Source organism: Podarcis gaigeae (assembly GCF_964106915.1).
Source record: "Podarcis gaigeae genome assembly, chromosome: Z".
In the NCBI taxonomy this organism is placed as follows: domain Eukaryota; kingdom Metazoa; phylum Chordata; class Lepidosauria; order Squamata; family Lacertidae; genus Podarcis; species Podarcis gaigeae.
This window is the reverse complement of record NC_139691.1, coordinates 50,293,420-50,307,015: the sequence shown is the minus strand read 5'-3', so window position 1 is coordinate 50,307,015 and position 13,596 is coordinate 50,293,420. Positions and strand designations below refer to the sequence as shown.

The window sequence follows — 13,596 nt, the reverse complement described above, 5'->3', positions numbered from 1 at the left end:
GGTATCTGACTCTCCAAGGGCCGTTGGACTCCAGCTCCCATCAGTCCCAGCCAACTTGGCCCCAGTAATCAAGGATGATGGGAGTTGCAGTCCAGCAACAAGTACAGACCCACAATTCCCGCATCCAAGGGTAACACTCCATGTAGATGATGAAGTCTACAAAAGATTTTGCCATAATAAACCTGCTCACTGGAATTAGTTGTACAGGATTCAGTTATTTTACCTACCACTTCTGGCTGATAAGTTCTGTGTAAGTCTAAAACCTGCATATCCACAGACTCTCATTTCATTTGTCTGCACCAGAGGCTAAAAGCACATTATGAAAACCAAAAACAGCTGGGCAAGGACTGCCCCCTACTGGGTAAGGATTAAAATTGCATGTGCTGCTGCCAAACACACTCCAGCAACACACCCTAAAAACTGCAAAAAGAAAAAAGATTGGCCTGAAATCAGGTTACAGAAATAATGGTGGCCTGCTTTATTATCATTTAGGTAAAGGTACCCCTGACCATGGGACGCAGGTGGCGCTGTGGGTTAAAGCCTCAGCACCTAGGACTTGCCGATCGAAAGGTCGGCGGTTCGAATCCCTGCGGCGGGGTGCGCTCCCGTTGCTCGGTCCCAGCGCCTGCCAACCTAGCAGTTCGAAAGCACCTCCAGGTGCAAGTAGATAAATAGGGACCGCTTACCAGCGGAAAGGTAAACGGCGTTTCCGTGTGCGGCTCTGGCTCGCCAGAGCAGCGATGTCACGCTGGCCACGTGACCCGGAAGTGTCTCCGGACAGCGCTGGCCCCTGGCCTCTTAAGTGAGATGGGCGCACAACCCCAGAGTCTGTCAAGACTGGCCCGTACGGGCAGGGGTACCTTTACCTTTACCTTTACCCATGACCATTAGGTCCAGTCGTAAACGACTCTAGTAAAGCGACATCGCTCATCTCGCTTTACTGGCCGAGGGAGCCGGCGTTCAGCTTCCAGGTCATGTGGCCAGCATGACTAAGCCGCTACTGGCGAAGCAGAACAGTGCACGGAAACACCGCTTACCTTCCCGCCGGAGCGGTACCTATTTATCTACTTGCACTTTGGCATGCTTTCGAACTGCTAGGTGGGCAGGAGCAGGGACCGAGCAACGGGAGCTCATCCCATTGCAGGGATGCGTATCACCGACTTTATGATCGACAAGTCCTAGGCTCTGTGGTTTAGACCACAGCACCACCTGCGTCCCTTATTATCACTTAGCAGCTGTTTAATCTGGGGCAATTTCTCCACTACCGCGACTTTAATTTACAGGCAAATTCCAGCATGTTACAATCAAGTTTATCCATCCTTTTGTCAATTCACACAATAATAGACAATGAGAGATATAAAATGGTGCATTTGAACTCAGTATCTCAGACATGATTCCCTCAATAAGAATGAGGGTTCATTGGCAAAGTTGTTCTCTTGTTGAAAATCATAGCCTAGTATTGCAAACAGGGGCGACGTAACAGAGGTCTGTGCCTCTCAAGATGGAATCAAACCAGAATCTCCCCCAAACAAAACTCTACTAAATGAAAGATGCACTATTTTATCATCACAGATGACTGCCTTTTAAAAAAATTTCCCCAGGCTAGAGGAAAAAAGGAGAGACTGACCATGGCATTAAACCTGGGATTTGCAAGCAGTTTGCATGGTGGTTAAGAGTGTTGGACTAGGACTGGGGAGACCCAAATGGAAACCTCTGCTCAGCCAGGAAGCTCACTGGGTGACCTTGGGTCAGCCATGCTCTCTCAGCCTGAACTACCTAACAGGGTTGTTATGAGGATAAAAGGGAGAAATGGGGAGAACTCAGGGGAGGAAAGGTGGAGCACAATAGATTAGTTAACTAAAATAAATCTTTTAATATGGATTTGCATTAAATAAAACAAATTCTCAAATTTTGAAGTAAATCATGTGATGGCTGGCCTGAAAAGTGTATTTTCAGCATCTCTAGATCTTTAGCACTCTTTGTATTCAAGGCTTTCTCTGCATCCAGCTCTCCTTTAGCATCCTCCAGCTCTTTTTGTATTTTTCTCATTTCCATATCATGACAGAGCTTCATGTTTTCTGTGAGTAACTTGTTTTGAAAATCTTGCTGCTCTCTGAATTCCTTTAACTCTTCTTGTAAATCCTTCTTCTGCAACTTTAAATGTGTGACTTCTCCTCTTGTTTGTTTCAGTTCCTCCTTTAAACTTCTGGTGCTGTCTGATTTCTCAAGTAGGCCTTGTTTAAACACTTCAATCTTGGAATCTCTTTCGAACCTTTGCCTTTGAATTTGCTCCAGCCAGACAGTTTTACACCAAGCTTCTGTTCTGTAGTCGCTCAGTTCTTGCGTCGCTTGTTCAGATTCTGCCACTAATGTTTTGTATTTGGCTTTAAGTTCCACCAGCTCCGCCTTGAGAAGGGACACCTGAAGCTTTAAAGAGATATTTTCCAAGTGTTCCTTGCACACCTCTTGTCTTAAAACTGCCAGTTCCTTTGTATTCCAGGTACAATGACCTCCTGTTTCAGCTATCCTTTCTCCTGATTCAACATCTAAATTAGCAGATCCCCTGCGGGTGGAATCCCCATCTTTAAACTCCTTTGAATTTTCTCTCTTTCTTCCCCATAAGTTCAACTCCTCGCTCACAAGGAGTTTGGAGGGAGATCCTTAACTTTGAAACTGTTGATCCTCATGAAAACTGGCCTTAGCTGTTTTGTTGTAGATTTGCTCAGTCCTTCTTGCCCTCTCCAAAGCAAACTTTTCACAAATCAGAGGTTCTGGCTGATGGGACCACTGAAGAAATCTTCCTTGCTGAAATGAGGAGGAAACAGCCTCTCCAGCCAAAGTTGGTTTGAGCTCTCCATCGCAAAGGCTGCCTCTGCACGGAATAAAAGAGAAAAGCAATAAAATTAAATCAGTAACTGATTGGAGGCTTTGGGGTCAATTAATTGTTTAAAAAATATGTTTTGCATGGTGTAGTGAGTGGAATACTGAGCTAGGTGGTCTGGAAAAAATGGTTATAAATGCCCACACAGCTATGCACATTCCCCAGTACCAACCAACTTGGTCCTTCTCATTGGCAGGCAAGGCCTTGGGCTAAGCCACCCCAGAGTCATGTTTTGGTCCACCATGTCAGTTCAAAATGACACCTGGTATCTAGGCAAAGAGCACCAGCCCCCACCCCAGGAACCCTTATGCTATGTTCGGCAGTGATATCTCGAGTGGCAGCTGCACCTGTGTCGAAACAATGGGCACCGTCACATTTTGGTCTGGCATCATAATCTATATGACACCCAGCACCCTATCATCTCCCCCACCTTAGGAACTCTCGTGCTGAGTTTGGCAACAATATCTCGAGAGGCAGCCAAATCCATAGAGAACAGACGGACTGACAAATGGACAGACAAAGAGACAAAATTTATAGTAGAAGTCAGTGAGAGCAAATGGCAGTGTATTCAGAGTTTTACCACAATGCTGCCAGTAGTCCAGCCTGACTTACAGAAATAATCATATTCCATTCCTGATCCTCTTTTGATCACTGGCTTCCCAACTGGGCAGAGATGGCTTATGTATGCAAGACGAGAACTCCATGTTCATTAAGGACACAATAACTCCTCCTCTACCCCCCCCCCCGTGCTCCCCTCGTTCTCCACTCTGGAATGGAAAGAGTTGTAGATTAAGCCACTTTGCCATTTACTCACAAAATTGTCTGCTTAGCTGTGCTTTTCCTATTGTTAAGGAGCTCAAAATTTGAACTTTAGATGTTGTGGGAAGCCAGGAATATTTCAGTTGCATTTTCCAGGGAGCCTTGGTCTAAGGAACAACTTTATTTATTTCTAGCAGTAAATATATCTGGAAGGGGCTGGGGCGGGGGGCGGGAAGCAATTTGAATTAATATGATGCCTTGAGTCATATAGTATGGGATGCCTATAGGTTATGATTTTCAAGCACCACCTGGCTTGCCAGATTCAAGAGGTTAAAATGCAGGACATCCCTCTGTGTGTGTGTGTGTGTTGTGCATGAATTCCAGCTCCAGAAGAGGAGGTTTCCCAGGACTAACTATTCCCTTGTTCTGTTGGTTAGGGGAGAGCAAGAGGTTCTCACCAGGTCCTTTAACTGAAAATCCGTATGCAATAGTTTCTCTTCTCTTTCTCTGTGTATCTGTCAATTCTTCACCTTGTGAGTTTTGTGAATCTTCCCAGTGACACAGACTGATTCTTCAGTGACTAAATTTAAACTTTTGTTTTATTTCCTTGTTGTTCCTATTTTCTGCTAAAGACCTCTAAAAATTTATGTGTAAAGTATTTTCTGTGGCTCCCCTCCCCCTCTTCTAAGCCACAAGATAAAACAAAGGCAGAAAAATTAAGGCAGCTCCTTCTCTTCCTTCCTCTTTGTTCCTAGAAGAATTTTGACAGTTGCACATTCAACAGGTGGAGCTTTTTCTAGCACTGGAGAGCAACTTTTGAAGGTGCGTCTTTTAAAGGCACAAAAGTCCTGCCTGAAAAACAACATGGCAGGCCCTGCAAAAAAACCCTTTTAGAAGAACCCTTGGCATGGGGCCACCGATATCCTGCTCCAATCCAGCCACCCTTATTTTCTTTAGCTGCTGCCATCACGGCAGTGGCAGAAACCCCACTTAACTGCCCTCATCTCCAGGCCCCTAGTGCTTGGAGAGTATGTTCCAGATAGATACATTAGGTTCAACCTAGAGACAGGGCATGAGGAGTTGGACCTGAGCCTTCCCTGTCCTTTCTTGGTAATCCTTATCAGCCTGTCTCTGTGTGTCTCTGGGTCGTGGGTGTCTGAGTGTATGTACCGGATATGGGCCTGGCCTAGATCAACAAAATGGCTTCCTTGCTTAACATTTTAACTCTCAAAATGACTTCACTGAGCACGTTGCCACAATAATACAGTGGTACCTTGGGTTAAGAACTTAATTCGTTCCAGAGGTCCGTTCTTAACCTGAAACGGTTCTTAACCTGAGGCATGCATTTGGTAATGGGGCCTCCTCCTGCTGCTGCACTGCTGGCACACGATTTCTGTTCTTACCCTGGGGCAAAGTTCTTAACCTGGAACAACCACTTCCTGGTTAGCGGAGTTTGTAACCTGAAGCCTCTGTAACCCGAGGTACCACTGTAGTAGGCAGATGGGAGCACACACAGAGAGACACTGCTGAAATGAGCACATTAAGGGGTTTGAGCTGGTGAGGGAACCTTTGGAGGCAGTGAGGCCCTCAGCCAGCGGCAAGCTCTGGCCCTGGGCATTTCTCCCACTACAAGCCAGTGAATGAACACAGAGTCACACACCGCCTGAGGGAGCTCTCATTCACACGTCTTCCTAATTCATGCTGTGTGCATGCGTCTTGAGGGCCAAATTAGATGAGATGACAGAGAGCCAAAGTCAGACCTCTGATCCCTTTAAAAAAATTTTTTTTAGCATATGCAGTAGAGATGGGGGCAGACGTGCTGAGTTGCCCCGGACATGGAAGGGGCCATCATGCATGAATGACATCACATGTGCGCCACCCCCTCCTCCCAACCTGGCCAGGCCAAATTGGGCCCCCACCCACCACCTTACCTTCGTGAAAGGGATGTGTTGGGATGAAGATCCTTCACCCTGGCACATCTTTTTGAGGATCACTGTAGAATTTGGGGAGGGTCCCCCACCCCCAGATGGTGCCCCAGGACAGGGTGATTTGGTTCAGGGCTGCAACACTTTGGGGAGTGTCACTTCACACTCCTCCCCAGTCTGGGGAAACTTTCAGGTGCATGGGGGAAGCGGCTTTTTGGGGATTGGGGTGTTCATCATGAATATAGAGGGGTGGGGGCCAGATGGTTTGCCTTGTTCTCCGGCGTCACAGTCCTGATTCATTCTCCCTCGCCCCACAGCTTTCTACAAGAGATCTCACTGTGCAGCTCCATGTCTTCTCTAGCTTGGCCCTTGCTTTAATGCTAGAGAAGGGATTAGGGTTCTCAGAACCAGTAGGACTGGTTGTTACTCCGGATTGAGGAGAGATTAAGGGGTGGTGTCATAATTAAAATGTATCTTGTACCTTTAAACATCGTTTTAGTAAGTCGCCAATGCTAAGAAGCAGAAGCACTAGGGCCAACTTGTGTATTTGGCAACCTAGTAAGTTAATGTTCATTACAGACATTTATGCTGATCATATATTCTTATGTAGCGCTTTTAAAAACAGTGGCAGGGGGGATGATTGAGCCCCTCTTTCCTGCATGCTCCTGTTACTGTTAAAATAATGCTGCACTCATCCAGCTGTTTCTGTGAATGGAGGAGGCATGTGATAAACACACACAAAAAAAGCTTACAAGCCTACGCAGCTACCTGAAGCCTTTTTTGATTGGCCAGCCATTTTAATGATTGTCTTCCACTTTTCTTTTCTTTAAAAAAAATTGATGCTTTATCTCTGTCCACCACGCTGATACATTATATCAATCCTTTTACAAGAAAGTACATGGATGTCATAGCTGGGCTGCGACATAACATCTTGTCATATATATATATATATATATATATATATATATATATATTCAACAAACCCCTTCATGGATCACTGCCTTGCCGTGGCGAAGGGGCTTGAAGAACTCAGAGAAGCTATGAACTATGCCGAGCAGGGCACCCAAGATGAACAGGTCATAGTGGAGAGTTTTGACCAAACGTGATCCACCTGGAGCAGGAACCGGCAAGCCACTCCAGTATCCCTGCCAAGAAAACTCCATGGACAAAGACAACAGGCATATAAAAGATATGACGCTGGAAGATGAGCCCCTCAGGTCGGAAGGCGTCCAACATGCTACTGGGGAAGAGTGGAGGACAAGTACAAGTAGATCCAGAGCTGATGAAGCAGCTGGGCTAAAGCCGAAAGGACGCTCAGTTGCGGATATGCCTGGAAGTGAAAGGAAAGTCCAATGCTGTAAAGAAAAATATTGCATAGGAACCTGGAATGTAAGAACCATGAACCTGGGTAAGTTGGAGGTGGTCAAAAATGAGATGGCAAGAATAAATATTGACATCCTGGGCATCAGTGAACTAAAATGGACGGGAATGGGTGAATTCAGTTCGGATGACCATCATATCTACTACTGTGGGCAAGAAACCCGTAAAAGAAATGGAGTGGCCCTCATAGTCAACAAAAGAGTGGCGAAAGCTGTACTGGGATGCAATCTCAAAAATGATAGAATGATCTCGATACGAATCCAAGGCAGACCTTTTAACATCACGGTAATCCAAGTTTATGCACCAACTACTTGTGCTGAAGAAACTGAAATTGACCAATTCTATGAAGACTTACAACACCTTATAGAAGTGACACCAAAGAAGGATGTTCTTCTCATTATAGGGGATTGGAATGCTAAAGTAGGGAGTCAAGAGATAAAAGGGACAACTGGCAAGTTTGGCCTTGGAGATCAAAACGAAGCAGGGCAAAGGCTAATAGAGTTCTGTCAAGAGAACAAGCTGGTCATCACAAACACGCTTTTCCAACAACACAAGAGACGACTCTACACATGGACATCACCAGATGGGCAGCATTGAAATCAGATTGATTATATTCTCTGCAGCCAAAGATGGAGAAGCTCTATACAGTCAGCAAAAACAAGACCTGGAGCTGACTGTGGCTCAGATCATCAGCTTCTTATAGCAAAATTCAAGCTTAAACTGAAGAAAGTAGGAAAAACCACTGGGCCGGTAAGATACAATCTAAGTCAAATCCCTTATGAATACACAGTGGAAGTGAGGAACAGGTTTAAGGATTTAGATTTGGTGGACAGAATGCCTGACTATGGATGGAGGCTCGTAACATTATACAGGAGGCAGCAACGAAAACCATCCCAATGAAAAGGAAATGCAAGAAAGCAAAGTGGCTGTCCAATGAGGCCTTACAAATAGTGGGGGGAGAGAAGGCAAGCAAAATGCGAGGGAGATGGTGAAAGATACAGGAAATTGAATGCAGATTTCCAAAGAATAGCAAGGAGAGACAAGAAGGCATTTTCAAACGAGCAATGCAAAGAAATAGAGGAAAACAATAGAATGGGAAGAACCAGAGATCTGTTCAAGAAAATTGGAGATATGAAAGGAACATTTCGTACAAAGATTTCCATAATAAAGGACAAAAGTGGAAAGGACCTAACAGAAGCAGAAGACATCAAGAAGAGGTGGCAAGAATACACAGAGGAATTATACCAGAAAGAAATGGATGTCTCGTATACCCCAGGTAGTGTGGTTGCTGACCTTGAGCCAGACATCCTGGAAAGTGAAGTCAAATGGGCCTTAGAAAGCACTGCAAATAACAAGGCCAGTGGAAGTGATGGTATTCCAGCTGAACTATTTAAAATTTTAAAAGATGATGCTGTTAAGGTGCTACACTCAATATGCCAGCAAGTTTGGAAAACTCAGCAGTGGCCAGAAGATTGGAGAAGATCAGTCTACATCCCAATCCCAAAGAAGGGCAGTGCCAAAGAATGCTCCAACTACCGCACAATTGCACTCATTTCACACGCTAGCAAGGTTATGCTTAAAATTCTACAAGGAAGGCTCAAGCAGTATGTGGACCGAGAACTCCCAGAAGTGCAAGCTGGATTTAGAAGAGGCAGAGGAACCTGAGACCAAATTGCAAACATGCACTGGATCATGGAGAAAGCTAGAGAGTTCCAGAAAGACATCTACTTCTGCTTCATTGACTATGCAAAAGCCTTTGACTGTGTCGACCACGGCAAACTATGGCAAGTTCTTAAAGAAATGGGAGTGCCAGATCACCTCATCTGTCTCCTGAGAAATCTCTATGTGGGACATGAAGCTACAGTTAGAACTGGATATGGAACAACTGATTGGTTCAAAATTGGGAAAGGAGTATGACAAGGCTGTATTTTGTTTCCCTGCTTATTTAACTTATATGCAGAATTCATCATGTGAAAGGCTGGGCTGGATGAATCCCTAGCCGGAATTAAGATTGCCGGAAGAAATATCAACAACCTCAGATATGCAGATGACACAACCTTGATGGCAGAAAGTGAGGAGGAATTAAAGAACCTTTTAATGAGGGTGAAAGAGGAGAGCGCAAAATATGGTCTGAAGCTCAACATCAAAAAAACGAAGATCATGGCCACTGGTCCCATCACCTCCTGGCAAATAGAAGGGGAAGAAATGGAGGAAGTGAGAGATTTTACTTTCTTGGGCTCAATGATCACTGCAGATGGTGACAGCAGCCACGAAATTAAAAGACGCCTGCTTCTTGGGAGAAGGGCAATGACAGGCCTAGACAGCATCTTGAGAAGTAGAGACATCACCTTGCCAACAAAGGTTCGTATAGTTAAAGCTATGGTTTTCCCAGTAGTGATGTATGGAAGTGAGAGCTGGACCATAAAGAAGGCTGATCGCCGAAGAATGGATGCTTTTGAATTATGGTGCTGGAGGAGACTCTTGAGAGTCCTATGGACTGCAAGAAGATCAAACCTCTCCATACTGAAGGAAATCAACCCTGAGTGCTCACTGAAAGGACAGATTGTGAAGCTGAGGCTCCAGTACTTTGGCCACCTCATGAGAAGAGAAGACTCCCTGGAGAAGACCCTGATGTTGGGAAAGATGGAGGGCACAAGGAGAAGGGGACGGCAGAGGACGAGATGGTTGGATAGTGTTTTCGAGGTTACCAGCATGAGTTTGACCAAACTGCGGGAGGCAGTGGAGGACAGAGGTGCCTGGCGTTCTCTGGTCCATGGGGTCACGAAGAGTCGGACACGACTAAACAACAACAATATTCAACAAAAGGGCATTCTAACAACGCTGGTGAGAGTCCTGAAGGGGATGATATTGTGTCAAGCCCAAACGCTGCAGCTGCTAAGGAGTAGTAAAAAGATGAAATGAGAAGAATGGTAGGATCGCGGTTCACATGATGCTATGGCAAATAAAAGGTGTAAACTTAAAGAGATGCCCTAACGCCATCCTGCCCCCACCCACCTCAAAGGACTCACCTGCTGCCCTGAGCTGGCTTCCATTCTCACCATTGCCCCAGAGGCTGCAAATGGTTGCTAGGGCTCCCTTAGCAACAGCGCTGAGGCTGTGCTGAGAGAGGAAGGGCCTCCCATCTCTCAGGGAGTGAGCACCCCCTGCTCTGAAGTGAAGCCCCGCTGCCTGCTTGCCTGCCTTTGCAAAGCAGCCTTTTCCTTCCCCTGGGGCTTTGCAAAGTCTGGTCCAGAGGGATGGTTTTAAAGCACTATGGTACCACTTTTGACAGTCAGGGTTTTCCCCCCAAAGGATCCTGGGAACTGTAGTCTCTTCAGGGTGCCAGGAATTGTTAGGAGGCCCATTTCCCTCACAGAATGGCAATTCTCAGAGTGGTCTCGTCCAACTGTCAATCTCTATTTCCAGGAAGCTGGGGGTGGGGATGGTGTCTCTCAACAACTCTTAGCACCCTTAACAAATTTAAGCTCTCAGGACTCTTTAAACCATGGGTAGGCAAACTAAGGCCCAGGGGCCCCGGATGCGTCCCAATCACCTTCTCAGTCCAGCCTGCGGACAGTCCGGGAATCAGTGTGTTTTTACTTGAGTAGAATGTGTGTGTGTTTTTACTTGAGTAGAAGAAGTGTGCATGCACACGAAAGCTCATACCAAGAACTAACTTAGTTGGTCTTTAAGGTGCTACTGGAAGGAATTTTTTTTGTTTTGACTATGGCAGACCAACACGGCTACCTATCTGTAACTTTTATTTAAAGTGCATCTCTGGGTTATTTGTGGGGCATAGGAATTTGTTCATCCCCCCCAATATAGTCTGGCCCCTCACAAGGTCTGAGGGACGGTAGACCGGCCCCCTGCTGAAAAAGTGTGCTGACCCCTGAACAGCTTTTGAAAGTGGAAAGCTTTAAATGTATGTTGTGAACGAGGCTTTGCATAAAGTCAGGGTTAGGGCTATGAATGTGTTTCAAATGCAAACAGGGCTTGTCCCCGTTTTACTCTTTCCTGACCCCATCAACACTGCCCCTTATTTTTGTCCCTTTTCGGTGTGTTGGGAGGGGCACACTCTGTTGATTTTTTGTTAGTTGGTCATTTGGAGGCCAGAACATGTAAATGATCCTGTTTACTCTGCATACCCTGCAGAGCCAGTGTGGTGCAGTGGTTAAGAGCGGTGGACTCGTAATCTGGGGAACCGGGTTCGTGTCTCCGCTCCTCCACATGCAGCTGCTGGGTGACCTTGGGCCAGTCACACCTCTCTGGAGTCTCTCAGCCCCACTCACCTCACAGAGTGTTTGTTGTGGGGGAGGAAGGGAAAGGAGAATGTTAGCCGCTTTGAGACTCCTTAAAGGGAGTGAAAGGCGGGATATCAAATCCAAACTCTTCTTCTTCTTCTTCCCGCTGCTAGATGCCTGCCGTTGTTACATCTGAAATGAGCAAAAACCTGATGGCAGTTTTTAGCTGCACACCTGCACTTCTATAAGTTTTTTCCTGTGTAGTTAACATAGTGTTGGTTTTTAAAGAGAAAAGCATACTGTTCAATGCAGTTCAAACTTGTTTTATATTAAATGCTTTAGTTTTCTCAGCAAAAGAAGGCACCAAACATTTACTGACTCTTCTGCCAAAATTTGCATTTGTGGCAAATATAGACTGATTATTTAATGGCTTGTAACTGCTTTTAAAGTCCTTCTCCTTGCAAACTTTTGCAGAGCAAAATGGTATCTGTTTCTTACCCACCTTTGGCGTCCTTTCAAGCTTGCCTTTTTATATAGGATACTTAAGGGAAAGCAACAAAAGGTTGCACTCTGCCTGACCTTTGAACTCTGTGGCCATTGGGGGACCCAAAGGGTGGGGGCATGGAGGAAGGCTATTGTCCAGGCCAATAAGGGTCCTCAAAGGGCACCAGAAGCTCACAATGTAACCTAGCGCTCTTTGTGTAGCTGTTCGTGCCTGTGACTTGTGTCATCAGGATTCTGCTGCTGCACCCTCCTATGACAAAAATTAAAGACGTACAGTCTCCTCAAGAAAGTATAATGTTTGCAGGTGCCACTGCATCTTCAGGAACTAAGCGTACAGGCGTGGCAGATGGCGCCTCTGAGGAACTTTGATCTCCTGTGCTCACTTCAGGGAGAGATTTTATGACTACGGTTCCCCAGGAACATCATAGTGGAACCATGCCTCCTCCACATACTTTCCTGTCAGCAATAAGATTTGAAAGGAATTCAGAAATGTTTTTTTTTCTGGAGAGAAGGAAATAAAATAACCTTTTGCAGATGGCAATTTTTCCATATGTAATCTGCAGAACATTTCATGTACTGTTCATGAACATCTAATGAGAAGAGGTCCATTCTACACATGTAAAGGTCATATGGTCCAAATTCTCTGCAGATGAAGGCTTTGTCGGCATTGAATTAATAATAATAATAATAATAATAATAATAATAATAATAATAATAATAATTTACCATATTATTTATATCCCACCCATCTGGCTGGGCTTTCTCAGCCACTCTGGGCAGCTTCCAACAAAATATTAACATACAGTAATGCATCAAACATTAAAAGCTTCCCTAAACAGGGCTGCCTGAAGGGTTTTAAAGGTCAGCACCAACACTTTGAATTGTGCTTGGAAATGTACTGGGAGCCAATGTAGGTCTTTAAAGACCGGTGTTATGTGGTCTCAGCGGCCGCTCCCAGTCACCAGTCTAGCTGCCGTATTCTGGATTAGTTGTAGTTTCCGAGTCCCCTTCAAATGTAGCCCCACATAGAGCGCATTGTAGTAGTCCAAACGAGAGATAACCAGAGCATGCATCACTCTGGCGAGGCAGTCTGCGGGCAGGGAGGGTCTCAGCCTGCGTACCAGATGGAGCTGCTCTGGACACAGAATTGACCTGCACCTCCTTGGACAGCTGCGAGTCCAAAATGACTCCCAGGCTGCACACTTGGTCCTTCAGGGGCACAGTTACCCCATTCAGGACCAGGGAGTCCTCCACACCTGCCTGCCTCCTGTCCCTCAAAAACAGTACTTCTGTCTTATCAGAATTTAACTTCAATCTGTTAGCCACCATCCATCCTCCAACTGCCTCCGGACAGTCATACAGGACCTTCACCACCTTCACTGGTTCTCATTTGAAAGAGAAGTAGAGTTGGGTATCATCCGCATATTGATGGACACCCAGCCCAAACACCCTGATGATCTCTGCCAGCGGCTGCATGTAGATGTTGAAAAGCATGGGGGAGAGGACGGAACCCTGAGGCACCCCACAAGGGGTCTGAACACTCATCCCCCACCACCACTTTCTGAACATGGCCCAGGAGGAAAGAGCGGAACCACTGTATAACAGTGCCCCCAGCTCCCAGCCCCTCTAGACGGTCCAGAAGGATGTTATGGTCGATTGTATCAAAGGCCACTGAGAGATCCAGCAGAACTAGGAAACAGCTCTCACCTTTGTCCCTAGCTCACCAGAGATCATCGACCAGTGCGACCAAGGCAGTTTCAGTCCCATGATGAGGCCTGAATCCCGACTGGAAAGGATCCAAATGGCCCGCTTCTTCCAGGCGTGCTTGGAGTTGTTCAGCTCAATCACCTTGCCCAAGAATGGAAGATTTGAGACTGGGCGATAGTTGGCCATATTGGCCGCAACT

General features: G+C 45.9%; 1 protein-coding gene across 1 annotated transcript; it reads right to left on the bottom strand.

Annotated features, from left to right (window-relative positions):
• Nucleotides 1–1,849: 1,849 nt before the first annotated feature.
• On the bottom strand, nt 1,850–4,397 carry CCDC160 (coiled-coil domain containing 160). Its single transcript, XM_083723062.1, is given in 4 exon segments — nt 1,850–2,661; nt 2,665–2,786; nt 2,789–2,872; nt 4,099–4,397. Coding segments are annotated over 3 exon segments (966 nt in total). The 5' UTR covers nt 2,859–2,872; nt 4,099–4,397; the 3' UTR covers nt 1,850–1,887.
• Between the last annotated feature and the right edge of the window lie 9,199 nt (nt 4,398–13,596).